This window comes from Tenrec ecaudatus, chromosome 3 (assembly GCF_050624435.1).
Source record: "Tenrec ecaudatus isolate mTenEca1 chromosome 3, mTenEca1.hap1, whole genome shotgun sequence".
NCBI lineage: Eukaryota > Metazoa > Chordata > Mammalia > Afrosoricida > Tenrecidae > Tenrec > Tenrec ecaudatus.
In genome coordinates this window covers 74,935,558-74,963,138 of record NC_134532.1, presented here as the reverse complement: position 1 = coordinate 74,963,138, position 27,581 = coordinate 74,935,558, and the positions used below count along the sequence as shown (strand labels likewise).

The 27,581-nt window shown below is 42.3% G+C and overlaps 1 protein-coding gene across 2 annotated transcripts in view; it reads right to left on the bottom strand.

The window, feature by feature from the left end:
• The window catches only part of RNF150 (ring finger protein 150), a 355,784-nt gene that overhangs the window by 115,633 nt on the left and 212,570 nt on the right, over positions 1-27,581 (bottom strand). For both annotated transcript variants that reach the window (XM_075543760.1, XM_075543759.1), the window contains exons 3-4: positions 20,430-20,501; positions 18,629-18,711 (exon numbers count right to left, since the gene is read on the bottom strand). In XM_075543760.1, the coding sequence (XP_075399875.1) occupies positions 18,629-18,711; positions 20,430-20,501 (155 nt within the window). The remainder of the gene's footprint in view (positions 1-18,628; positions 18,712-20,429; positions 20,502-27,581) is intronic.

The following is a 27,581-nucleotide window of genomic DNA, read 5'->3' as shown; positions in this document are numbered from 1 at the left end:
CTCCCAGCGGGTCCCTCAGACTCCAGTCAGGTTCCTCCGAGCTTGGCTGCCACGGCTGGCCCTGGTGGCCTTTCAGTCGGCTCTGTTTAACTCCTTTCTAGCCTTGTCTCTGACTCAGCTTTTCACTCTAACACTTCTAGCTTACCACTAGCTATCTCTGCTTGGAATACCCTCCTGTCCTTTAACAGCTGGACAATTCTGCTGTGGACAAGTATAGTGTGGTGGAAAACAATCTTGAATTTATAACCTTAGAAATAAAGCAATTATTGAAAATGTGAGCTAAGGCCTATACCCAGAATGATTTATCACAGTTTTATTTGTAATAGCCTAAGGGAAAGCGGAGCAATTTAATGACCCAAGCATAATTGATTAGTTATATAAAATTGGACATACAGAAATCATAATATTAATCATTGATATTACATAGCAATTAAAATGGTATTGTTTTTAAAGCATGAAAAATATCTACCAAAAAAAAACAAACCCAAGGAGACTTACACACACACAAAAGGCAAAAAGAGGCTATAAAGCAAAAGAAGTATAATGACACCAAACTGAGTCAGAGATGAGGCCAAGAATTATGTTTGGGCTCTGGGTAAGCCACCAATTTGGCTCCACAGTTCCTATCAACATCAAAATATAGGTTCATAACAGAATTTGAGTCGTGTCATAATGGAACATCCACAATCTTATCACCTCTATTTGCTTGAGGGAAACACTTATTCCATACACGAATTGCTCTAACAACTCTTTATGAAGAAGACAACAAAATCCTAACAACAGTCGCAATGACAAATTTCCAGATAACATTCCATACCCTCCATAACACAACATTCCAAGTCTTCCATTACTCAAAAACCAAACACACTGCTATCAAGTCCATTCTGACGCACAGCGACCCCGGTGGGCAGAGGAGAACGGCCCCTGTGGTTTCCAAGGCTGTAACTCGCTACACGAGCAGAAAGCCTCATTTGTCTTTTTGGAGCAGCTGGTGGGTTTGAACTTCGAACCTGGTGAGTGGCTGACATTAGCAGCCCAACATCGAACCCACTGCATGACAAGGGCTCTTAACGTTTCTTATAGGAACTCCTAGGAAAAGCTGGTGGGAAGAGTACAAGTAGCAACAGGGAAAGCAGAGGAAAGGCTACTGCAGAGTCAGGAGTGGTTCTGAGAACGAAATCAATGGTTGCAATGGTGCTCACGGCAGTAAAGGAAAACTCACCCTACTGCAACTGCTGCTGCTGCTACTTGTAGTATCTGTGACAGTGACCTTGATCATAACAAGACACAACTAGAAACATGTAACATTTCTCTCCTTGGTCAGGATTTGAACTGAGTATGAAAAAGACCCATTTTTAGTCAGCTAGTGTAAGTTGCATTTTTGAACCAACAGCTAAATCCCTTCCTTGAACTTTTCTACTGATAATAACAGTTAGTCTAGCTGAAGAGTAAAAAGATACATTCAAAGCAAAACAACACCATTTCAGACCTATGTGACTGGACGGGCTATCTTTTCCCGGCGAAGCAGACATCCGATGCGTGGGGTGTGCAAGTCCTGGGCCTGCGCAGCCATTGGCTAACCTCCACGCAGAGGGCCCGCTGGGCACACAGCACCGTGGGTCTCTAATAGTATTTAGAATCTGCTTTGACACACTGAACAGCCTCAAACCAGATCTTTGAGGTTGATTGTTTTATTCACCACGTGCACCTCTCCTTCCCTGCTCCCCTTACACCAAAATAACTTTCTAGGCTCCATGGAGGCCCAGGCAGCACTGAAAAGGCTGTTTCCTTGGGGGGGTCTTCCAGGAAGCCTGACAGGAAGTCTCCGTTGACAAAGGAGATCCAGTCCTGAGTGGAGCTTCAAGATGAATTTAGTAGGAAGGTCAAGCAAGTACGTTTCAACCTTATTTGAGAAGCCCCGGGGAAATACTGGTTATTCGTCGGGCTGCTTGGACCTTGTCCTGTAGGGTGGCTAGGAGTCAGAATTCACTCCCTGGTAGTGAGTTGGGCTTCCTCTAGTTTTGTTAGTCTTACTCCATTGCCAGGAGATGAAGAAACAGACCTGGTGTGGGGTAAACACTGGAGTACTAACTGCATAATCAGCAATTCAAACCCACCAGCTGCTCCTGAGGAGAAAGAGGCTATTTACAGCCTGGGTTATTTTGGGTAGGCTAGAGAAACAAATCCACAGAAACTCATATATGTATAAGAGAGAGTTTTATATAAAGGGTAAGTGTATATTCAGAAAGCATCCCAACCCCGTCCAGTTCAACCCCATAAGTCCAACACCGATCTACAAAGTCCTCCTCAAACTCACAAAACACGCACAATGATGCCGAATGCAGCAGGATCACAGGACTGTGGGTAGAAAGTCTTTGAATCCAGGACCGTATAAGCATCTCAGCATTGGCAGAGCTGTCCAGGGCTGCACCCAGGGCTGCATCAGGGTAAGCCCATGTGGCTTCTCCTTAGGGATGTATCACAGGAAGTGAGCCTTGCCAGTTGAGGCAGAGAACTAGCTAAGGCAGCTACACCTTGGTCCTATCATCAGAGAGCAAGAGACCGGAGAACCAGAGAGGCGAGGCTCATTGAACCATTTATCTCTTTGCCCTTCAATTAATCCCACATGTGTTTATTGGCCAGGTTGGCACAATGAACCTTAACTATCTCATAGCCTCGGAAGCGGTAGATGGGTAACTTTGAGCAGAAACCAACTAGATGGCAGTGGGCTTTGTTTGATTCTAGTGCAACGAAGAATCCTAGTGTCTCCGTGGGTTAAGCCAACTGAAAAGGCAGTGGTTCAAGCCCACCAGCTGCTCCACGAAAGAAAGATGAGGGAGCCTGCTCCCATTAGAAACGCAGCCTTGGAAAGCCTGTGGGGCAGTGCCGTTCTGCCGCATGGGGTTGCCCTGAACAGAATCGCCTCGAGCTCTGGCAGGGGGCTTTTGGTTTGGTAGAGCAAGCAAAAGCTCTAGCCTTTTCAAAGATTAAAAAGTGCATGGTCAGGAAGTAAAAGTGATGGGGAAGAAGAAGTTGTTTGCAGTAGAATTTACTCTGGTTCAATGTTTTCAAGCAGAGGGCAAGTTCACATAACATTAAAGGGCAAGTACTGTCCAGTAGTCAGTTGTTTGGAACCGGGGGGACTACTGCTTCTATGAAATGGAAGTGCTTGAAGTAACTGGTTGTGCTGGGGCCATCTTGTTTGTGAACAGAAGAAAGTTCGGGAGCATAGGCCAAGAGAATAACAAGAGAGTTAGATTAGATTTGCAATTCACCTCTGATAATAATAAGCCAGCAGGACAAACTTCCCCTGCAGATTACTATCACATAGCTGAACAGATGCCGCCTGCATATAAGAAAGTGCTGTCCCTCTGGCCTCCACGGTGCTATGGATTGGAACGGCCCTCCTCAAATTGTAGGTTGTGATCCGTAACCCACGTAGCTGAGGATGCAACGCCATTGAGGCACTGGGCTCGGCTGTGGTACAACTGTGTCAATGCCAGTGTGCTTTCTCGGCATTCACCTTGAAACATGCACAGAGCAGCTACGGCTCAGAGAGGGAAGATGAACCGAAGAAGACAGAGGCCCGATGACGCTCACTGAGGAAGCTAGGCTCGGATCCTGAGGAAGCTAGGCTCCAATGCTCAGGAAGCAAGGACGTCCCCCTATTCTGGCAGAGAGGAGCTAAAGCTTCCTGTGGTAGCCAGCACCCTGAATTCCAACTTCTAACTACCGGACCAGTAAGAAAATCAACTCTCGTTTGTTAGAGCTACCCACTTGGGGTATTTCTCATAACAGCACTGGGAAATTAAGACAGGCAGAATGGGCCGATACAATAATGATTAGTGGTCATGCAGTGGGCTGCTGACTGCAGATCGGCAGTGTGAACCATCAGCGGCTCTGTGGGAGAGAGACAGGTTTTCTACTCCCTGGAAGAGTTGCAGTCTGGGAAACTCACAGGGGCAGCTCTTCCAGATGCTATCGGGTCCCTATGGGTCAAGACTGACCCAATGGCAGTGAGGAAATGAGCTCAGGGGAGCCAGGACACATGAGAGGACAGTTTTAAAGGTTCTCATACAAACACAAAAACCACGCCCATTGGAATCAAGCCCATTCCAACACAGCGACTTCATACAGAGTTTCCAAGGTTGTACATCTTTTCAGAAGGGGAGAGCCTCCTCTTTCTCCCATATAGGAGCTGGAGGGCTTGAACTACCATGCCTGTGTAGCAATCCAACCCCTAAACCACAGCATGGTCAGTTATTCTGGGTTCTACATAAGTACCTACATCTCAAGGCTATTGAATGGCTTATTCAACATTAACCATGATCAGTTTTCTCATAGAGTTAGGTTCTAAGGGAAGGTCAGAATGAGCCACAAGTAATTTAGTACTGGTTCTAGAAAATTCTTACAATGGCGAGTGAAAAGAACTAGGCATAAAAGGATGCTGAGTGTAGTTTCTTAAACTTGTACGGATTCACAAAGGAAATGAATGGAAGGAAATATCTTAAAAGGTTAACAGCTCTTATCTGCAAAGTGTAGTTTGACAAAATTTAATTATTTTATCTGTTTAAAAAGTTTTCTACAATGAATAAAAATGAGTATGCTAACAAAAGACAGTATCTCCCTGCTCCCCGCCCCTCTACTGCGCCCACTCAGTGGAATCTTTCTTACCTTCCTTGTGCCTGGCTATAGGGTTGCTAAAGGTTGGAATTGATTCAGTGATAATGGGTTTTGTTTCAATTTGGTATTTGTTCTTTCTCCTCACTCCAAATTGTACCCATTTGCTATTTTTGTTTTATACATCATTGTATTTTGTGGTTGCTTATTTAAATTTATGTCTCTTCCCACCAATCAGGTTTCCATTAGACAGGGATCAGGTCATGCATTTTTTCATCTCTGGTAATTGGCACTAATTATGGCACATAATTGCCACAAAATAAATGTCTGTTGCTTAACATCACAGATTTAGTTACCAAAAGTTTTTGGCAAGGATCAACTCACCACCAGGCAGCTGTTAAATTTTTTCAAAAATTGTGTGGAAAAGAGATGTTATTGTTTGATATTGTCACCTCAGTTCTGGTTCATAGGTGACCCCCTCCCCCCCCCCCCTCGGATAACAGAACGAAACACTGCTCCATCCTCATATTTATTCAACCATTGAGCCCATTATTGCAGTTCTTGTGTCAATCCATCTCTTTGAGGTATTCTTGCTTCTCACTGACACTCCACTTTTCCCAAGCATAATTTTCTTCTCCAGGGTCCAGCCCCTCCTGGGAATATGTCCAAAGTATATGAGATAAAGTCTCACCACCCTCAAGTCTAAGGACAATTCTAACTGCACTTCTTCCAAGACAGATTTTTTAATTGTGGTTGTCTGTGGTATGTTTAATAGTCTTTTACAACTTTATCAGTTAAAAGCACCATGAGAATGCCATGGGGGCAGTGTCTGAGCTCTCCTGACTTCACAAAGGGAAGGAGAAAAATCACCGTCTGCTGCATCAGTTCTTGGCCACTTCTTACCAAGTAAAAGTCAGACATGCTTCCGTTCTCCAACCTTCTTTACCAATTCTAGCACCAAATCTCCCTCCCTCCCAAATGAACTCTTTATACTCTATTCTACTCAGTTTAATAATTCACTACAATGGCCACACAGAAGCCATGACAATATTCAAAATTATGAGGTTTGTTAGGGAAGTCAACAGGTTACAATTCAGGATCAGAAACACTCAGGATACAGTTCTTGTCAAGCATGCTTTTCTGTCCTCACCATCTCAGGGACTCAGCCTCTGCTCTGCTCCATTATCACTGTTGATATATACACAGAGTTCACTGTTCTGCCACAAAATTCAGACCAAAGGCACTTAACTCTAGCCCCACAGGTTGGCAACCCTAGCCCTCCAGAATAAGTGCCCAGAAGCATCGCATTCTGCTATAGAACCTCTTCCTGAGGGCAATCAGCGTTACTTGTTGAGGGGGCTGGGAAGCCTGACACTCTCCTCTGTCTCATTCTTGTGATATTGCTGCCTCCCTCTGCTCCTGCTTCTCTACTATATCACAGCTTCATTTCTGAAATAAGGAGGTTCAGCACAGGTATTTCAGGGTCCAAATGATGCTCTCCTCTACTGGCCTTTCTTTCCTGATGGCTGCCACATACTCATTTTCATTCCATGTCCTCTTCTGAATCCAGTTGTGTTTCTATCAGTACTTTGATGTACTTCTGCAACTTCTTTTGAATTACCCTTAGCAAAATTTTCCTTATTTGTGATATTAACAAAAGTGTTCAATAGTTCCCACATTTTATTGGATCGATTTCTTTGGAATGGGCTAAGAAGGGATCTCTCTGTGACTATTGGTCAGCTATCCGCCTCACATTTCTTAGCATATGGCATATGCTTCTAAACTTATCTCTCTTTTCAGGAAAAAAAAAAAGAATTACTTAGTATCCCACAGTGAATTAAACATCTGCATTAAAAAGTCCACCACCCTGGATAAACTACAGGTATCTGCTTTTACCTCTCTAACGGATGGTTTCAGTGCTCGCCACCACCCGGGGCTGGTACTGCTCACTTTGGAAAATATTGTCGTAGGTGAACGAGGACCTCCAACACGTTGTAGTCATTTTTTGAAGCTTCTCATTTGGTATCCTATCAATTTCTCTGGCCTTGATTTTCCTCAGTGGAGTTCTTTCTTAGATGCCATTGGTGCTTGAGCATATGGTCTTATGATATTGTCACACAAGGTTTGAATTTTTCTCAGTTATTTTAGCTGAGAAATGCTGAAGTGTGGTCTTACCTTTTGGTTTCTAGCACCAGATCTTTGTACATTTCATTATAATACTCATCTTCTGGAACCACTCTTTGAAATCTGTCATTCGGCTCTTTTACTTAATCATTTCCTTCTTCTGCTTTAGTTTCTCTACATTCAAGAGTAAGTTTCAGAGTCTCTTCTTTCAGATTGCAGCTCAACCCATAACAACTTGGCCACCAAGGCTCCCTACAAGTTTCTTCTGATGTCCATTTTGGTCTTTCCTTCTTTCATGTCTCTTAAATGATTTTTTTGTTTTATTCAGATATGATGTTCTCGATGTCAGCTCACAACTCATCTTTGCTTGTTAGTGTTCAATGTGCCAAACCCACTCTTGAGATGATCTCTAGAGTTTGTTGGGACATTCTTATCAAGGTTGTACTTTAATGTTCATGGACTTATTTTAGTGTTACGCAGCTTCAACTTGAACTTGCGCATTAGCAATTGATGGTGTATACTGGAGTCAGTCTCTGATATTATTCTGATGAATGATATTGAGCTTCTTTGTCACCTCTTTCCACAGATGTAGTTGATTTCATTTTGAGGGAGTCTATCTCATGAGGCCCATGCGTAAGTTAGATTTATGCTACTGATAACAGTATTTATGATGACTGAGTCATTGGTATTATGAACTTCTATCATGTGATCTCACACATCATGTATCTCACCAAGGCTAATATGAATAATATCATATCACTGACATTGATGTCCTTTAGGATGGATCTTGATGATGAATGTAATTTTGTTTCTCTTCAATTTGTCATGCTGGTGCAAAAGTGACATTGGAGTAGTGTGTGACCACCTCTATCTTTTCAAGGGCGGAGGTGGTAAATCTCCATCAGTATCAGGCAAAGGTTGACTCCTATAAGGCACAGGTCAAGCATGCCTCTAGTTTCCAAACTTCTTATCAATTCTGACACCAACCGTCTCTCCCATGATACTCCCATGATTGACAATTCACTCCAATGGCCATATAGAACTCACTGACAGTGGTGGGATAATTGGGGAAATGATAGATTATAATTCAAAATCAGGAAAGATCCAGGACACAGTTTTTAACCAGGACAGCCTATTCTCGGCTATGCCTGTAGGCACACTTAGTCTGTGCTGCTCTCCAGCAAGTGTTACGAAGCTCTATTGGCTCTGGTGTGCTGACGATATCCAGAGGCACCCTGCTTTGCAAGTTGAACTCAATCTAGCACTCAGATATACTCGGTGGGCCAATAAACCCAGTGGCAACCCATTTTACCAGTAAGCCTCTCGCCTAAAAGCAATTAGCCTTCTCGCTTTGTGGACCTGCAAACTCACCACGGTGTCTTGCACTGATCTCCTGGATCTGTGACCTGCTGCCACCATTTTTCAAATGCTGATATTGCTGTATGTCAGTAACTTTAGTGTCACAGGGCTCTGTTTCCTGGACTGAGAAGGGTCAGTGTGGGCAATCTCAGGACCAAAGGGCATGCAACATTCTCTACCCCTGGTCCTTTATTAATGATAGTGAAACCCTCCCTTTCTTTCTGTCTCTAGCTCCTTGTTAATTTAGTGAAATGGAGAAACTGACCAATCCCCTCATTAGGAATCCACAAACTCATTAGCATGGTTTTGGACCACAGCAATGATGTATACTTTATTTGCATGATTAGCAAGCTATCCAATCCCCTTTGTGGGCCACACCCACCTCATATTTGCATAGTTCTACCCAATCATGTGATGGTAGTTACAAAGATTAAGGCTAGATCATCTATATCAAGTAATTCATAGCGTTGTACCTGCCACGGCAGTTCATCTAATTACATGATTCAAAATCAGATAATTAGTCCATTTCATTTTTGATGACTCCTAATTTTTCAAGATTCTAAGGTTGCACAAGCCACATTCTGATTATTCCTGGAAGTTTACAGCTGTTGACAGTATAACTTTTACAGATGTTTCACAACCTCAAAGGAAAAGACAGCAACTAAATATAGTATCCCCCTATACTGTTACATATGTTAAGGTCATACACTATAGGTATGAAACAAATCTGACAGCCATGTAGGGAAAGAATGCACACATTGCATTGCTTAAAAATTAAAAGGCAAAAAAAAAAAAAAAAGAATTTCATCCCCCAAGGTGATTTCAGCATTAGCCTGGATTTGATGGCTGAGACTTAGAAATTAATAACCAGTGAAATGTGGACTCTCTATCCTAACTTTTTAACTTCCATACTTAAAATAGCTATAAGAAAGAGACCCTCGGGGAGGAGATGAGCCAGACAGTGTGCGATGTAGCAACGATGAAAAATACAACTTTCCTCTAGTTCCTAAATGCTTCCTCCCCGTGTTCACTCCACTACCATGATTCCAATTCTACCTTGCAAGTCTGGCTAGACCAGAAGATGGACACTGGTACATATAGGAACCAGAAACACAGGGAATCCATGGCGGATGATCCCTTCAGGACCAGTGGTGTGAGCGGAGATACTGGGAACATAGAGGGAGGGTGGGTTGGACAGGGGGAACTGATTACAAGTATCTACATGTGACCTCCTCCCTGGGGGACAGACAACAGAAAAGTGGGTGAAGGAAGATGTCACACAGGTCAAGATATGGCAAAATAATAATTTATAAATTATCAAGGGTTCATGAGGGAGGGGGAGCTGGGAGGGAGGGGAAGAATAAGAACCTGATGCCAGGGGCTTAAGTGGAGAGCAGATGTTTTGAGAATGATGAGGGCAGTGAGTGTACAAAGGTGCTTTACACAATTGATGTATGTATGGATTGTGATAAGAGCTGTATGAGCCCCTAATAAAATGATTTTAAAAAAGAAAGAAAGAAAAATACCCTTGAGGGAGTTCTGGCAAGATGGCACCCAGATAAGCAGCCCACTTTGGTAGCTCGGTAGGGATTAGTGAACCTGGTGTCCAGAAGGATGAGTGGGGGGATTTAGGTAAGTGAAAAGACTCCGGTGACAACCCAGAGTACTTCCTTGGTTTGGAAGACAACCTTCCCCTCCATCTAGCCTGGCTTTGGAGTCCAGGGGATCTGCAACCTGGTCCCGGGGATTCTCTGGCCCACTGTGCTGGCCATGCTACTTCATACACTGCCCTGCCCACCAAAAGCTGACTGAGCCCCCTCAGCCTGATTGTCACACATGGAGTGTGGCAGCTGCTCTACTGAGTCCTCCACAACCGCAGTTAGATCCCCACACAGTGGCTCTCTGCTCGTGGCCATCTCCACTGGGAGCTTCTCCCTTCTCCCAAGGTTCCATTCTCCCCATGTGACAGTGGGTCCCACCACTGAGCTGGTCCCTCCCACTACCCACCCGCGGGCCCAGCAGCTGTGGCTAGAATCTGTCCACAGTCTGTTTGCAGTAAGTTTAGTTACCTGTGGCTGTGGTGGCTCTCCCCACCATTGCCTGGTACCCAACCCTGCAGCAGCAGAAGCTCCTCTCCTCTGATGCTGCTTGGTGCCTTGTCTACCCCCTCCCTTGTCCTCCACCCTCTTCCTGTGGCAGTGGAGCATTCCTTCCTGTCACCCAGCACCCCCTTCCATGGCAGCAGGGCTCTCCTGCCTTTGCCTAGCACCTCCACCCACGGCAGTGAGGCTTTCCCTGTAGTAGCCCATCACCTCCATGAGCAGCAGTGGGGCATTCCCCACTCCCGTGGCAGTGGAGTATTTCCCACTGTCTCCAGCACCTGCATGCACAGAGCTACCCTTACTGCCTGCAACTGCTCCACAAGTATGCCCTGAAAGGGCCACCAGACCTTCCACCTGAATAGGAAATTCCAGATGTCTATGGAATGAGATAAAGTAGCCCAGCACCTCCCACCCCTGCCATCGCACCTCCCAGCACAGTTGGCGATAGACGGTCCTGAGAAGCATTCCTACCATCCTCACAAAGAGAGAGCCCAAGGTTTTTTGACTCCTGGAAGATGGTGCCAAGATCCTCCAAAATGATGCACACACTGCCTCAACAACCTCAACTAAAAATCAGGAGAAACAAAATGCAGTGCTAAAGGAAGTCCTGAATCTAACCATGTGCACAGAACATGTAGAAGTTGAGCTACCACTGAAAGAAATCTTCAGAATGCTGTTTGGAGTCATACAGGATATGAGGGAATCATTACAGAACAAAAGATGAAACGGTAGAAGAGATAAAGGCTGCACACCAAAAGGAAATGCAAGAGTTCAGGGATGAGGTAACAAAAACAAACAACAAGTTAGCAGGCTTTTCCAACAGACTAGAGGAAACTGAGAATTGTACCAGTGACCTTGAGGGTAACCAGGCAGACTGCAGTAAATGGGAAAGACAGTTAAAAAATAATCAAAGAAAACCTGAGAATAATGTGGGATGCTATGAAGAGGACTATCAGAATAATTGACCTACTAGAATAAAACACAACAAAAAAGTCAACAGCAAAAATAGTGAGGGGATTCCTAGAAGAAAACTTCCCCAACTCAATGAACAAGAATCAGGCAACCACAAAGGAAGCAAAGAGGATACCAGTTGTACTGAATTGAAGGAAGAAATTGCCAAGGCAAATAATAGTTAAACTATCCAAATTTGAGGAAAAGGAGAAGAAGAGGGGAAAGAGGCAGTCACCTATAAAGCTACCAAATAAGAATATGCTCAGACTTATCAGTAGACACCATGAAGAAGAGGAGAGAGTGTAATAACATTTCTTGAATATTGAAAACAACAACAACAATGCAAACCTAAGAATCTGTGTCCAGACAAATTATCTGTCGAGATAGAAAGGGAAGTAAGAGTCATCCTGGACAAGGAAAAACTCAAGGAATACATTGAAAGAAACTCAGCTCTACAAAAAGTCCCAGTCAGTCCAGTGTGGTCAGAAGAACAACACTCACTGAGAACAAATAGGAGCCCACCACATAGACCAACTCCACTCAGAGGTCAACACATTGAAAACAGCCCCCAAGATTAAATTGGCTCAATGGTGAAAAAAGGGCAAAAATAAAACGCACACTCATGTGTACAATGCACTAAGAAGGGAGGTAAGAAAATACCCACCACACAATGTAGGAGATGACATGACGGAGTCCACTGATGGGATTTATCACTTTGAATATCAATGGACTGAAGTCACCCATTAACAGACAGACAAGTGGACTGACTTAGAAACAACACATCTACCTGCTGCTTAGAAGAGACATCTTGAGCTTTCAGACAGAAATAGGCTGGGAATCAAAGGCTAGAGAAAAATATACCAAGTAAACAGCAATTCAAAATATCAGGAGTTGCAATCCCAATCTTTGACAAAATTGATTTCAAGGTGCAAGCCATAGTAAGAGATAAGGAGGGGCACTATATAATGCTAAAGGGATTAGTAGTCCAAGAACCAGTAAGCATAATAAATATTGTGCACCAAACAAGAGACTCATGAAATTTGTTAATCAAACGCTCCAAAAGATAAAAAAGAAGTCATAGGCTCAAGAATCATAGTAGGTGATTTTAATACACCACTTTCTGAGAATGATTGATGACAGGGAAAGAAACTTAACTAGGAAGCTACAGAACTAAACTCTACAATTAGGCAACTTGACCTGATAGACATCTTCAGAGCTTTCCACCAAAGAGCAGAAAACCCCTCATATTTATTTTAAGCCCACATGGCACATACTTGAAGACAGACTACATGCTGGGACACAAGTTGAACCTATGTAAATTCAAGCACACAGAGGTCACTCAAACTTCCCTCTTGAACCACTCCGCCAAAAGGCTGGAAATCAACAAAAGGGTGAATAAGAAAACAAGGAGAAACAATTGGAGGATGAATGACTCTCTACTGAAAAATGAGTGGGTATTGACCCAGATCAGAGATGAAATCCGAAAGTTTTTAGAAGCCAATGAGAATGAGAATATGACATACCAAAGCCATTTGGACATAGCAAAAGCAGAAAAAGTTTGATAGTAATAAATGCACACATGAAAAAGAAAGAGAGATTTATGATTGATACACTGGCACAAAATTCCAGCAATTAAAGCAGAGTCAACAGGACATTCCTTCTAATAGCAAAAGAAAAGAAATAATATACATTAGGGCAGAAATAAATGACTGGGGAAACAAAACAATGCAAAAAATCAATGCAGCATCAAACTGATTCTTTGAAAGGATTAACAGAATTGATAGATTGCTGACAAACCTACCAGAAATAGTCAGGATGAGAAATGAAACAGGAGAAATTACAATGGACCATAATGAAATTAAAAGGCTAATTACACAGTACTATGAAGGCCTTACTCTAATGATTCTATCAGCCTGGAAGATATGGACAAATATTTGGAAAAACACTCCCTAGAGTGTCCTTGATGGATGCCACGGGCCTCAATAGAGCTATAGCAACAGAAGAAATACGCAAAGTTATGAAGGAAATACCAACTCAGACATCCCCCATACCAGATGGATTCACAGAAGAATTCTACCAAACATTCAGGGAAGAATTGACACAAATCCTACACAAACTCTTCTAGAGCATAGAAAAGGATGGCAAACTCCCAAACTCTTACTTTGAAACTAGAATAACACTGTTACCTAAAGTGGGAAAGGATCACTCAAGAATTGAGTACTACAGACTGATATCAGTAATGAACATTGATGCAAAAATCCTTAACAAAATACTGGCCAATAGAATACAAAATTCGAATAATTCACTATCACGACCTGGGATTCATTCCAGGGATGTAGGGATCTTCAATATCTGAAAGCAAAATGGCATTATTGATAAGAAAAGGATAACAACCACATGATAATATCAATAGATGCAAAAAAAAAAAGCATTCGACAACATCCAACACCATTCCTGTTTAAGACACTCAAGAAGATAGGAATGGAAGGAAAATTCCTCCATATAAAACAGGCTATACATGAGAAGCCAACAGCCAACATGGTAGTCAATGGGGAAAAGATGAAAACTATCGCACTGACAAAGAGGACCGAACAAAGATGCCCCTTGTCCTCTGCTCTATTTACCATTACACTGGAGGTTCTAGCTAACAACATAAAGCAAAGGAAAGACATGAAAAATATTCTTCTGGAAGAAGAGATGAAATCATCGCTCTTCACAGATGATATGATTTTATATATGAAAAACCCCAAAAGCTCCACAAGAGGAGTACTGGAAGTGATATAGGAATATGGCAGAGTGACAGGATACAAGGCCAATAAACGGAAGGCTATCTTACTGCTATATACATCGGACATGCCAGGGCAAGAGGCTATCAAAAAGGTGGTGCCCTTCACAATAGTCAACCACAAATTTAAATATCTAGTGATATACCTGACCAAAGAAATGTAAGATTTCTATGAAGAGAACTACAGAACACTATTACAAGGAACAAGATGACCTCCATGGATGGAAGGCTATCCCATGCTTGTGGACTGGAAATATTAATATAGTAAGGATGTCAGTCCTTCCCAAGGCACTATACATGTTTAATGCTATCCAGAAAGCTGATGATGGCCAACTATTAAAAGATATCGCATCTGGGGTCTTAAAGGCTTGAAATTAAACAAGTGGCCAACTAGTAGAGAAACAACAATCCCACAAGGAAGTAGCACACTGTGTGATCATGAGGTATCAATGGGATCAGGTATCAGGCATCAGAAGACCCCCAAACAAATAAATATATTAATGCAAATGAAGGGGGCCTGAGAGAAGGCCCAAAGCTCATCTGCAGACATGGAGACATTCCCTCACAGAAGGCTCATGAGGAAGGAAGGAGTCAACCAGGGTGCAGCATAGTACCGACGGCACACCCAACATGCCTCTCATTCTTTATTGCTCCCCCACTATCATGACCCCAGTCCTACCTTACAAACCTGGCTAGACCAGAGCACGTGCACTGGTCCACTTAAGAGTTCTTGTCACATGGAATTCAGGATGGATAAAACTCCCAGTAACAGTAATGGGAGTAGCAATGCCATGAGGGTAGGGGGAAAGTAGGGGGAGAAGGGGGAGAAACAGGGAACCAACTAAAATGATTGACGTATAGCACCCCTTTCTCCAGCCCCAGGGAGATGAACAACAGAAACGTGGGTGAAGGGAGAAGTAGATGGTATAAGATATGAAAATAATAATAATAATTTATAATTTATCAGGCTTCCATGAAGGTGGGAGGGAGGAGAGCAGGAGAAAACAGAAGAGCTTCGAAGGGCTGGAGCAGAAAGAAAAAGGTTATGAAAATATTGAAAGCAGCCTATGTACAAATGTGTTTGTTATAATTTATGTATGGATTGTTATAAGAGCTGTGAAGAGCCCCCAATAGAATGATATATTAATTTAAAAAAAACAAAGAAATGGGGAACAGCAGAGACATTACAGGGTAAAAACCATGGAAGAATTGGATAACTAGCCCAACTTGTCTGAATAAGAGAAAATGATAACATGTGAAGAAAAGAACTTTGTAGTTGAAAACCATACTCACAAATGTGAATCTTTAATTTTTTAAATCATTTTATTGGAGCATCTTACAACTCTTATAAAAATCCAGGCATCAACTGATTCCACCTCATTTGTGCCTATGTTGCCCTTATCATTTTCAAAACATTTTCTTTTTCCTTGAACCCTTGGTATCAGCTCCTCATTTCCCTCTCCTTCCCCCAAACGCTAATCTTTCAAGCCAGAATCAGTTACCAGGAAGTTGATTCTGACTCATGGCAACCCGTGGGTATGCAAGTAGAATTATTCCACAGGTTATCAATGCTTATTTTGGGGGGAAGTAGATTACTGGCTCTTTTCCAGGTAGCAGCCCAGAGTATTAACTGTTTACAGATGGATTCCTTAAACTCCAAACCAAGCTCAAAACCACTTGGTTAGTCATGACTTAAAGTGACCCTATTGGACCAAGTAGAACAGGCCCAGGGAGTTTTGAGGCTGTAATCTTCACGGAAGCAGATGGGCACATATTTCTCCCAAGAAGTAGGTTTGAATCATCAACATCATGGTCAGCAGCCCCGTGCTACAGCAACCACCCACCCAAGCTTCTTTGATGACCAATACCATCCCTATATATTGTATAATGAAAATAGGGCACACATTTATTGCAGCAAACCCAAAATTCCTTGGAGAGTACCTGAGTTGTACATTAAAATCAACCCAAAACATCAACGTAAGCTGTGATTTTTGCGTGCTGATGTGGTCCCCTCCCTCAAACGACGTGCCCCAGGCCGCATCAGAAGGTTCACCTTCATGTGCGAGCGAAGAGTGAGCTGGTAGATACATCTGCCCGACCTGCATGTCAGTGATTGCCATGACTAAAATAAAGATGGGAACACATTTATGAAGCCATCATCATGTATGTCAGGGTCTCCAAAAGAGCCAAAGGGAAAAATGATGTTGAAATAGGAAAGAGATGAATAGTGCTTTACGTCAGGAGTTATGAGCCCACAGAAAAGAGTATGAGAGAAACTGGGATATTTTTAAAAACTATTTTATTCCACGGAGATGTAAAGAATTCAGGGGATGAGTCAGCCTAGAAATAATGGGAAAGCGAGCCTACGAAGTTCAAGGAGCACAGACTTAATACCCCAGAGGAAATGATCTAATAAGAAGCAAACGCCAGTGCCTTGTTTGATGGTATCCATTAGTGAAAGTGTCCAGCAAAGGACATAGAAATATCCTGATTTTAAACCAGCATGGAAAAAACAGAGGAGACAGGCTGTTCAACAAGTGGATGTGTGCGGCTGGTATCATATCAAACAGTAATTAACTACCACCAGTGTTTTATCAAGCTCATTGCATATTGTGATTTACAGCAGGCTCCACAGCCAGGAAACACAAGCAGGATGGGCAGTAAGGAGGCTGAAGCACAAAGAATCAAGAACTGAACGGAGAAGCGGAATAATCAGGTCAAAAAGGAACACTTGAAAAATAGTCACTGTTTAATATTTAATGAATGGTACAGCTAACATAATGCCACATATACATTTAATGACAGATTTTCCTAATTTCACCCGCAAAAGGTCCTAGATCCTTAGGGGGAAATTTTGATATTTAACTTTCACGTGCAACGGCCATTTAAAAGGCTTTTAAATGTTTAATTAGCAGTACCCTTAACGCATTCAGATCAAAGTCTAAGTCAACAGAGTCAGGAGAGCAGTTGCCTTTGCTGAAAACAATGAGGTTGAGAAAACCCGTAGTCACACAGGGCAGAGACAAAAGCTGTCTGCCTGAGGCTGTGTGCAGTGTGCACGCTGCCACCCTTGGACCGTTTTCTAGAAATCACTGAGTGTACACCAAGTGCAGTGTTTAGAAAGGGTACTTATAGAGAGGGAAACCGCCAAGTTTTGCATTTCCCTTATTACAATTTTGCCTTAAGAGATCAAGTTAAGCATCTATAAACTAAGGAAGAGTTAAAAAGCTCCGCCTGGGCCGTCAGGGTTTGCTTTCTCAAGGTCTGTTTTCCTAGTGATCGATTTGCCTGGAGCCATTTCCCCCAAAACGATGTCCTGGTGCACAGTGGGTTATGCATTGGGCTGCTAACTGCAAGATTAGCAGTTCGAACTCACCAGCCACACCGGGAGAAAGATGCGGTTTCCACTCCCGCAAAAATTTACTGCCCTAAGGGGTAGCTCTCCTCTGTCCTGTAGGGTGGCTAGGAGTCAGAGTCGACTTTAATTAACTAGGATAATAAAACCAATTCATCCCAAAGTACATTGACATTTATTTTGTATTTCTAGTAAGTAATGCTTCAAGTCGTCTTGTTCTATGGACAAACAGATTGTGTGACACCATTGTGTTGTTTGTTTCGCCCTGCTATACGAATTGTGTGGCATCATGTTAGCTGGCTATAGACACTCTTAAGTATAACCTTTTAAGGTTAATTATTTCGAGCTGGGAAATCTTCCTTCAAAATATACATTCAATTTTTAGTTCTAGGACATCTCACAAAAACAGAACCCCTAAAATCAGGTGTTCAATGGATAGGCGAACTGTTTTAAGGGGTGAGTGAAAAATATTTATTATTTTTTTAGCAATTAAACAAATTGTTCTGATACCATGATAGTGAATTTTAGTTAGGGAGAGAGCTTAGCGTGATATGAGAATCAACTGGGATATTTCTCTAAGCATCCATGCTGGCACCGTCTTTTGGACTCAAGAATTCGAGAGGCATTGCCAAATTCTCTTCCTGTTTACTCACTTCCATCCTGTTTGATCCTGATTCTGATTCATAGCAGGTCTATAGGGAGGGGTCGATCTACTGCTTTGGGTTTCTGAGACTGCAAATCTTTATGGGAGTGGATAGCCTCATCTTTCTCCCACGAAGCAGCTGGTGCGTTCAAACTGCTGACCTCGCAATTAATAGCTCAGTGTGGAACCCACTGCACCATCTGGGCTCCCTCTGCTTCCTGTTAGTGAATCTGAGAGGGACATGGAATCTGCTTTTGGCTTCCAATAAGCTCTTGACCGTGTTCTGAGTTTCTGATCCTTCACGATCATTTGTAAAACTACTTTAAGAGTTTATTTTAATTAAACTACACTTGTAAATGCTTCTGAATATCACAGATTCATTGTTAAAGAAAACCCTTTCGTGGAGCCATGTCTTCTGCTTCTGCATCATAGATCTATTTTGTTCACAGCAGTGGGTTTTCTTTGATGCAAAGGGGGTCAGACCAGATTTCCAATTTCATGAGACAAAAATTTATTCAAGGACCAAAGTTATGCAGAAGGAACCAGATTTTTGGCTTCTGGCAGTGTAAACATAGAAATGTTTAGTCACACCGACCTGGCAGGGCTGGGCTGAGCAGGTCTGAGCCAACAAGGCTGACCAGGCTCTCTCCAGACAAGACCCTGTCTTCACCAGCAACCTAGTGACTCACCGGCAGGGCAAGATCCTGACCACATCGTTAGGCTTGTACCCTTCAATGCAGACCGCACAGTTATCAAAATCAGGCTCTGTTTCCTGCAACAGAGAAAGCACAGATCAGCCTACTTTCTTCATTAGACTCTTACAGAAAGACTCAAGGTGAGCCTGCCCTGTGCAGAGCTTTCAGCGGCCTGGTGCCAATTTTCTCCATCAATAATTTACTGCACGTTGGCTTAGTTTCCATTTTCCCAACCTCGACTTACTGTTTCTGGGTCCCACTGAAAGTGCTTTTGTGAAAAAACAACAACAATTTCCTCATGTGCCATTATTAATAACACTATTTGCTACAATTATTGGAGGACACATAGCCAAATCTTGAGAATGACAAATGATAATTAAGAATTATCTGAATATTATTGTACCTATCCATTTCTTTAGAATCTAGTATATAGAACTCTAAAATAATAGTTTCATTTTTTTTAGTATATAAACCTCTTTTCATGCACTCAAATTTAGTATTTATGTAACGGTTCTTTCTTGGATTTTTGTAAGTCTCTGATTGGAGGAAGGGAGCGTACTTAATAAAATTCAGTAATGCTTTGAAATAAATTTTAACTTAATAAGTTCAAGAGTATTTTTATGTAGTTGAAAATAGTAGTACATATTTGTGAGACAAATCAATTTGACTAGAGATAACCATCAGGATAAATGTGGGATTGAAAATTCTTGAAATGCTTCCAAGGAGCTGCACTGACACTGTTGGGTAAACGTTGAGCTGCAAACATTGAGGTTGGCTGTTCAAACCTACCAGTTGCATTGCAGGAGAAAAACGAGGCTGTCTGCTCGTGAAAAGATGCACAGCCTTGGAAATCTTATATGTGGTCATTATAGACTCAATGGGGAAAGGAGACCAAAGTCCACATACAGGTAGCCACCACTCTCAGACTTCTCCTGGGGATAACAGAGAGCTTTAGAGTCTGTGGGCCTGATGAGAGCAATAAAACTTTGCAAAACGCAAAATTGCCTTGCAAGACGATGAATGATGAACACAAGCAACTCCATCTTGAAAGAAAATGAAAGTCCTACAAGGTCCAGCAGAAATGTAGAGTCACAGCAAAGAAGTAAACACCCCAGACATTTCTGTAACTGTTTATGGGAGTAGAAAGCCTCCTCTTTCTCCTGTGGAACGGCTGGTGGTTTCCAACTGCTCACCTTGTGGTTATCAGCCCAACATAACCACCATGCTAACAGGGGTCTCTGCAATGCCACCGGGTTCTGAATTCTCAATTTCGGAGATGGAAAAGCTCCCTGCGTTTACTGTAGACGTTTAAGTGGAGGGCATTGCGCTCTAGCTTCCTTGTCAGGATTTATGAAGAAACATCACAGCAGGAAGACACGTTTGTTCTTTTCACCTTTTAAAGAACTGAACTAAATGAGTACCGTCTCTTCCTTTGCACAGGCTGCCAGAAAGCACCAATCTAAAATCAGGCCCAATTTCTGTGATCCAGGTGATGTATTTATACAACCTACTAATTGTACTAACATACTAATTTCATACTGACTCTTGAAAACAGCACTTTTTCAATTTCTTATTTTTTTCTATCTAACTTTGTTGTTATCTCTTTTGTATGCATTGCATAAATTGCTTTCCATTTTATTTCATAGGGATGGGAGTAAGCAACAGATGCGATCCTTGCAGGATTGCTATTAGCATGCAGCCCACCCACCTCCCTTCTATCCTTCCCGCCCTTCTATCCAGAAAAGTTGTGAACATCTCTGAACAGCTGCTCAGTCAAATAAAAGAGGGATGTTACCTTGTCACCCTTCTTGATGGTCCTGACCTGGAGCTTGCTGATGGCTTTCTTTGCTGCGTCTCCTAGTCGGCGCTGCAAAAAACAAACGCTCCTTGTTAGACTTAAAGGTGTGTCATTCTAGACTTTATTTCTCCCATTTAATAACGAAACCAAGGCAGCTAGCTGTGAGAACCTGCACAAGTGGCACGGATGTTAACCACGATGACTGGGGAGATGGGGCCGAGTGCCTGTTCAGCGGGCCTCAACGAACTGAAGCTTGGCCACAGGGACCAGTTCTTTATGCCGCACTGTGGCAGGTGGCATGTAAAGATCCTGCCCTTCAGTGATGCTGGGCACAGGTGATATCTAAGCAGACTGGAGGCAGGGTAGGGGAGCGAGAGGGAGGAGAAAATGTTCCATAAATAGCCACCCACCACATGGCAGGGTAGGGGACTTGATGGCACAGTGGATTAACTACTAGCCTGCCAGTGGTTCAAACCCACCAGTTGTTCCAAGGTAGAAAGGTGAGACTGTTTGCTCCCATCAAGATCTAAACCCTTGGAAGCCCTAAGGAGCAGTTCCACTTTGTCCTGTAGTGAAAGGGCTTTCTACACTCAGAATCGGTGTGGTGGCCATGGATTTTGGTAATAGTATGGAGCTAGCCACTCCACCCAAAACAAAACTCACTGCCATCGAGCTGATGCACAGTGACCCTGTAGGGCGGGGTAGAACAGTCCCTGTCACTTTCTGAGACCACATGAGTAGAAAACTCCATTTTTCTCCTGCACAGCAACTGGTGGTTTCGAACTGCTGACTTTGTGGTTAGCAGCCCAAAGTGTAACCACTAACTCTTCAGAGTAGGAGAAATTAACTTCATCTCCTCTTTTCCACCAGTGGGCTTAATTGCTTATGTAGTCCTTTCACTTTACTGCTATGGATCCAAATTGTGTTATCCTATCCCATCCCATTCTCACATGCCATTTTGCCCCGGTGTGTGTGTATATATTCAGAAGTGCTCATAAAAAGGCCAAAAAACACATAACCACAGCCTGTCATGCCAAGAAATAATATAACACATCTTTTTTGGTTTTGGAGAGAGAAAATTACTGTCTGAAACAGTCCTGTAATAATCCAAGGAGAGGGCACTGAGCAGAGTGAGAGAGGAAGAGGGTGAAGTAGGACTGTGTTTTAATCTTGGAAAAAGAGCTGGTCTGTGAATTTTCCACTTATATCTCCCTTTCTCAGACATGTATTCTTCTTGCCTGTCAGATGTATATCTTCAGCAGGAACATATTTAAAGGTCTAAATTTAATGGAGCTAACATTTCGGCACAGAGTGACCATTTACTTCCACTGATGTTGATCCATTCAGAAACAACACTGAAGCGCATTCTGTTTTTCCTGCTTTAAAATGATGAACATATGAGGGGACATGCCCCTCCCCCCAAAGACATGGACCACCCCCCATCAAAGACTATGTATTTAAATCTGTATGAAACAACCGTATCACCTTCAAAGTGCTCTTTGAAGTGCTCTCCATTGCACTTAATACATTTGTCAAATCTGCGATTCGATTCTTGGAAACATTTTTCAAACTCATCTGTTTGGATGGCTAATAGAACCTCCCTTGTTTTTTTTCCCGTTACCTCTTCTATGTCATCAAATCGTTGTCCTTTCCTGTCCCTCTGCATTCGCAGAAACCAAAAGAAGTTGCACGGAGTGAGGTCAGGTGAGTAAGGTGCATGGGACAATTGAGACATGCTGGGTTTTTGCCCCAAACTGACCCACTGATATGACTGCGTGAGCAGGTGCCTAGTGGTGGTGGCAAACCCAGTCCCCCTGCCACAAATCAGTCCTTCTTTGTCTTACACTGTTACTCTATCTTTTCAGAATCTCTAAATAGATCACTTGATTAACATTCTGGCCTCGTGGAATGAACGCCAAATGCACTATGTGTTGAGATTTTCATCCTTTGGGAGTTGATGGATGTCCAGAACGAGGTTTACCATTAATTTTTTACCCTTTTTGAAATGAGATAACCACTCATACACTTGAGTTATAATGTTCTCCCTTTAAGCCGTGGTCAATATCACGAGTTTCTGTGGCATTTTTTCCCAAGCAGGAAACAAAATTTCACAGTCACATGCTATTCTCTTAAATCCAGTCATCACAAAAAACAAGGTTAGAGTGAAACTGCTTTCACAAAAAAAAAAAAAGAAAAGAAAAAGAAAAAGAAAATTCACTGTGACCAAAAGAACCTTCCCAAGTGATGCCACAGGGTACGCTAACTCAGAGAGAGTTGCTTGATGCTCCCCTACTGGGAAAACGGCTTACTATAAAAGCTACCCCTAGTGCAATTCCAGATATTTTGGGGGTACCCCCTCATATACAAGTGAACAATGTTTCTACTGCAGGCTTCATACAACAATCCTATGTGAAAGATTCTGTCTTACAGGATGGACTGAGAGTTGTAGAGCTTAGTCGATTGCTCAGTATGATAGAATTAGTGAAATGTCACAATCGTAAGTAAACGAAGTTTAACTTTCAAAGAGTTACACAGTCTTGGAAACCCACAGGGCAGGTCTACCAGTGTCCTATAGGGTTGCTATGAGTCACAATAGACTCACTGGCAGTGAGTTTGGTTTCGTTTAAAGCTAACACTCTTTTTGTTTACCAACCAACCAATCAACCAAGCAACTATCCAGCCAACCAACCAACCAACATCTGGCCAGCCAGCTACCTAGTCAGTCAATTCATATAGCCAACAAATGAGAATTTACTAAATTCCTGTCACGTGGCATTTTCTTCAACATTGTGTTATTAAACATAAATAAGATGAAAAGATAAATACTTGTAGTCTGTATTTTTTCCTTTTTTCTCTTTAAAGATTCATACGTAGTTTTGAAAATAATACTGGTGTTTTAATACAAGAATAAATTTTGTCTAAAAGCATGCCTGTGTGCACTACAGACTTTTTAAGAAGTCCATGAGAAGCCAGCAGGGAAAAAACAAAACAAAACAGGAAGAGTATGTAATGATGAGATCCCAGGGGGCAAGTCAGGGGAAAGAGGGAGAAGGACGAATTGAAGGTGAAATGAACCCGATGGATCTCTCTTTTCCTCTAGTCATTGTCTACTAATTCTCTGCATCTTGACCCCAGAGACTCTCCAGGAGCCCCTTCCTGTATCTCTCTCAGGATCTCAGAGAGCAATGAACACTCCATGGAGCCCAGGTCTACTCTGACACACCTGAAGTTACCATAATTTTGATAGCAACTGGTAGTGCTGTAGCATATAATGTAGTGGAAACTCCTAAAGTAGTTGATGAATGAATAGAAGCTTAAGCCAAGTGTATTTCTTTGTGTGTTGTTCCTTTTGTTATTGTTTTTTAAGCATGAGAAACAAATTGAGAAACGCCAGTTATCAGGCAAATCTATGACAGGCTATAAGTAATACACATTGTAAAGTAGGAAGACATGTGTTCCTGGCATTGTTAAAAATCGTCCGCCTAAACCATAGGTTGAAACGGCCTAAATTGAGAATTGAAAGGTCTTGAAAAAGGGCTACAATGGTGTTGCTGGGTGCCATAGAGACGGCTCTGACCCATAGCGACCGTATGCACAGCAGAATGAAGCACTATGTGGTCCTGTGCCATCCTCACCATTGTTCCTGTGCCTGAGCCCATGGATGCAGCCATTCTGTCAATCCTCCTCCTCTAGGGCCTTCCTCTTTTTCACCCCTCCTCCCACCCCTCCTCCACTTTACCAAGCATGATGTCTGTGTTAGTCTGGTAGACTAGAGAAACAAATTCATAGATGATCATGTGTATAAGACAGAGCTTTATATAGAAGGGCAATTGAGTATTGATAAGACATCCCAGCCCAGTACACATGAAGTCCATAAGTCTGACATTAAACCACATGTCTGATACCAACCTATAAATTCCTCTTCAGACTCATGAAATACATGCAATGATGATGAATGCAGGAAGATCACAGGCCAGTGGGTGAAAGTATTGTGGATCCAGTGATAGTAGAAGCATCTCAGAGCTGGCATGAGTCTACACTGGCTCCTCCAACTCCAGGGCTCTGGCTGCATCCATGTAGCTGCATCACGCTCATTGTCATTAATGTCTTGCAGGGAGTGAGTCTGTGTCCTGCCTCCAGCGAGCTATTTATCTCCTTAGCATCTCCAAATGAGGTCATCAAGCTGCGACCTGATTGACAGACTAAACCCCATCCCTTCACTTGTAACAGTCTCAAATGGACAACAGATTATGTAACTACCACAAGGTCCTTCTCCAGGGACTAGTCCCTCCTGACAATATGTCTAAAAGTATGCAAGATGAAGTCTAGCCACCATTGCTTCTCAGGAGCTCTCTGGCCTTACTTCTTCCAATACAGATCAATTTGTTCATTTAGTAGTCCATGTTACGTTCATATTCTTCTCTAGCACCACAATTCACATGCATCAATTCTTCTTTGGTCTTTCTTATTCAGTGTCCAACATGCACATGCATATGATGCATTGGAGGATACCCTGGCTTAAGTCAGGTCCACCTGAGTCCTCAAAGTAACATCCTTGCTCTTCAATATTCTAAAGAGGGCTTCTGCAGCAGATTTACCTAAGGCAATACGTTGTCTGGTCTCTTGACTGCTGCTTCCATGAGCATTGCTTGTAGATGCAGGTAAGACAAAATTCTTGAAACTTCAACCTTTTCTCCATGTATCATGATGCTACCTATTGGTCCAGTTGTGAGGATTTTGGTCTTCCTTACATAGAGTTGTAATCCATACTGAAGGCCACAGTCCTTGATCTTCACCAAGTGCTTCAATTCCTCCTTACTTTCAGCAAGCAAAGTTGTGTCATTTGCAGACCACAGGTTGTTAATAAGCCTTCCTCCAATCCTAATGCTACACTCTTCTTCATATAACCCAGCGTCTCTGATGATTTTCTCAGAACATAGCTTGAAAAAGTGTGATGAGAGAACCCAGCCCTGACACACACCTGTCCTGATTTTAAACCATTCCATATTCCCTGGTTTTATTCTTACAACTGCCTCTTGATCCATGTCCAAGTCCCTCACGAGCACAATGAAGTAGTCTAGAATGCCTATTCTTCTCAAGGTTATAAACAGTCTATTATGTTCCACAGAGTTGAGTGTCTTTGCATAGTCAATGAAACACAAGCAAACATCTAGTAAATGTTAAATGTGAGCACAAATAAACATCTACTTAATGACAGAATTTCACAGAATATTAAATAAAAAAATAAAACTGGAATCTAAGTAAATAAATTTTTATTTTTGTGGTAGTCACCTAATCTGGTGTCAATTTAAGGATTCAGAGTGTAGGGGTGGAGTCTAGGCTGTCAATCTGGAGAGAGCCAATGAGACTTCTGTGTGGGCATGACCTTCTCCTGAGAATTCTGGGAAATCTGGTACTTCCTCCTTGGAGGCAGAAGACACCTCTCTCTCTCAGCTACTCCCTGGGAGACACTGCAGAAGATAAGCCACATGGATGCAATCAGACCTCAGAAGCCAGAGAAGCCACAGAGAGATCCCTGCTAGCCCTGAGATGTTTCCAATGACACTGGATCCAAAGATTTTCTACCCACTGGCCTGAGATCTGCATTTGGCATCAATGCACGTGTTTCGTGCATCTGAAGAGGACTTTATAGATTGATATTGGAAATATGGGCTAATATCAGACTTATGGACTTGGTCTGGACTGGGCTGGGATGTTTTCTCAATGTTCAATTGCTCTTGTATATAAATCTCTTTCTTATACACATATGTGTGTCCATGGATTTGTTTCTCTAGTCTACCCAGACTAACACAATTTTCAAGAGTGCAGTTACCATTGTAATTGCGGTTAGTTTGTAATACATGATATTTAATCCCAATCAATCACTTAATTTAAAAAAAAACCCTGAAGCTGAGCAGAATAATCAAATGGCATGATTTAATTTTAATCTGGGGTCACTGATTACACTCACGGGAAGATCAATTTATTTTTCTTCAAGGAGAAAAACCAGTAATGACAATTTTCAAGGAGAAAAAGTTTCATGCCATTGGAGACAATTATTAAACAGGAGCATGCCAAGTAAGTCTGCCTACTAAAGGAAAAAGGTTCAGCCTTCAGCAGCTAACCACAAGTTTGAAGGCTCGACTCCACCTAGATGCACCTCTAAAGACAGGCCTGGTGATCTACTTCCCAACATCTATCCCTGAAAACATTATGGAGCACAGTTCTACTCTGATACACATAGGGTCGCCATGAGCCAGAATGAGCTCCACAAAGGAGGTGGGGTGGGTAAATTCATACACCACTTTCAACCTTGGCTAAGCATCTCTCTTTGGCTATACCTGAATAAAAAGAGGGTGGGATTTAAAAACAGTCTTCTCTTTCATAAAAAATCGGGCCTTTCAATACACGTAAATACATATAAAATGTATTATACATTTTAATATAAAATGTACTACTTATTATTTTTTATAGAAAAATGTCTTATATATCCAGGGTATGTGAAACAAGCTGACATTAAGGTTCCAGGGATTATGGGGGACAGCAGCATTAATGGTTAAAGAATTATAGAAACAAATCTCATTACTGGATTCTGCCTACTGGGGGCCAGGGAAGGTTAATGAAGTTCATCAGAGGATAACAGTAGGATTCTCAAATTAGCAGAATTAACAGATCTGAGGAAGGATGGCTCTTTGAAACTGGAGTAAAAAAATAAGACGTTCATCAACCAAGTCCATGGGGAGTTTTCTCTTGGGAAATGGCATAAAATGTATTCCTCTGAGTCAAGCCTCAACTTGTACATGTATACAACACACACACGTGTGTTTGGAGGAGAAAAGGGAATTCATTTTGTCAGGGATTGATGAAGGCAGCGGGTGTCAACCTGTAGGTCACGACACATATTTCCGATGGTCTTAGGAACCGAGACACTTCTCCTCTATCCATCTCCAGGTGGGTACGCCCACATGCAAGTACCCGGCATGAAGACTGTTACCCATGCTACACCATGCTTCAAGACAAAATTTCATTCATTTGTAACTAGAAATGAATATTTCACAATATATAATTACTTATTGCTTTTGTGATTAATCACTATGCTTTCTGCTCAATTTGTAGCAATGAAAATATATCCTGCATATCAGATATTTA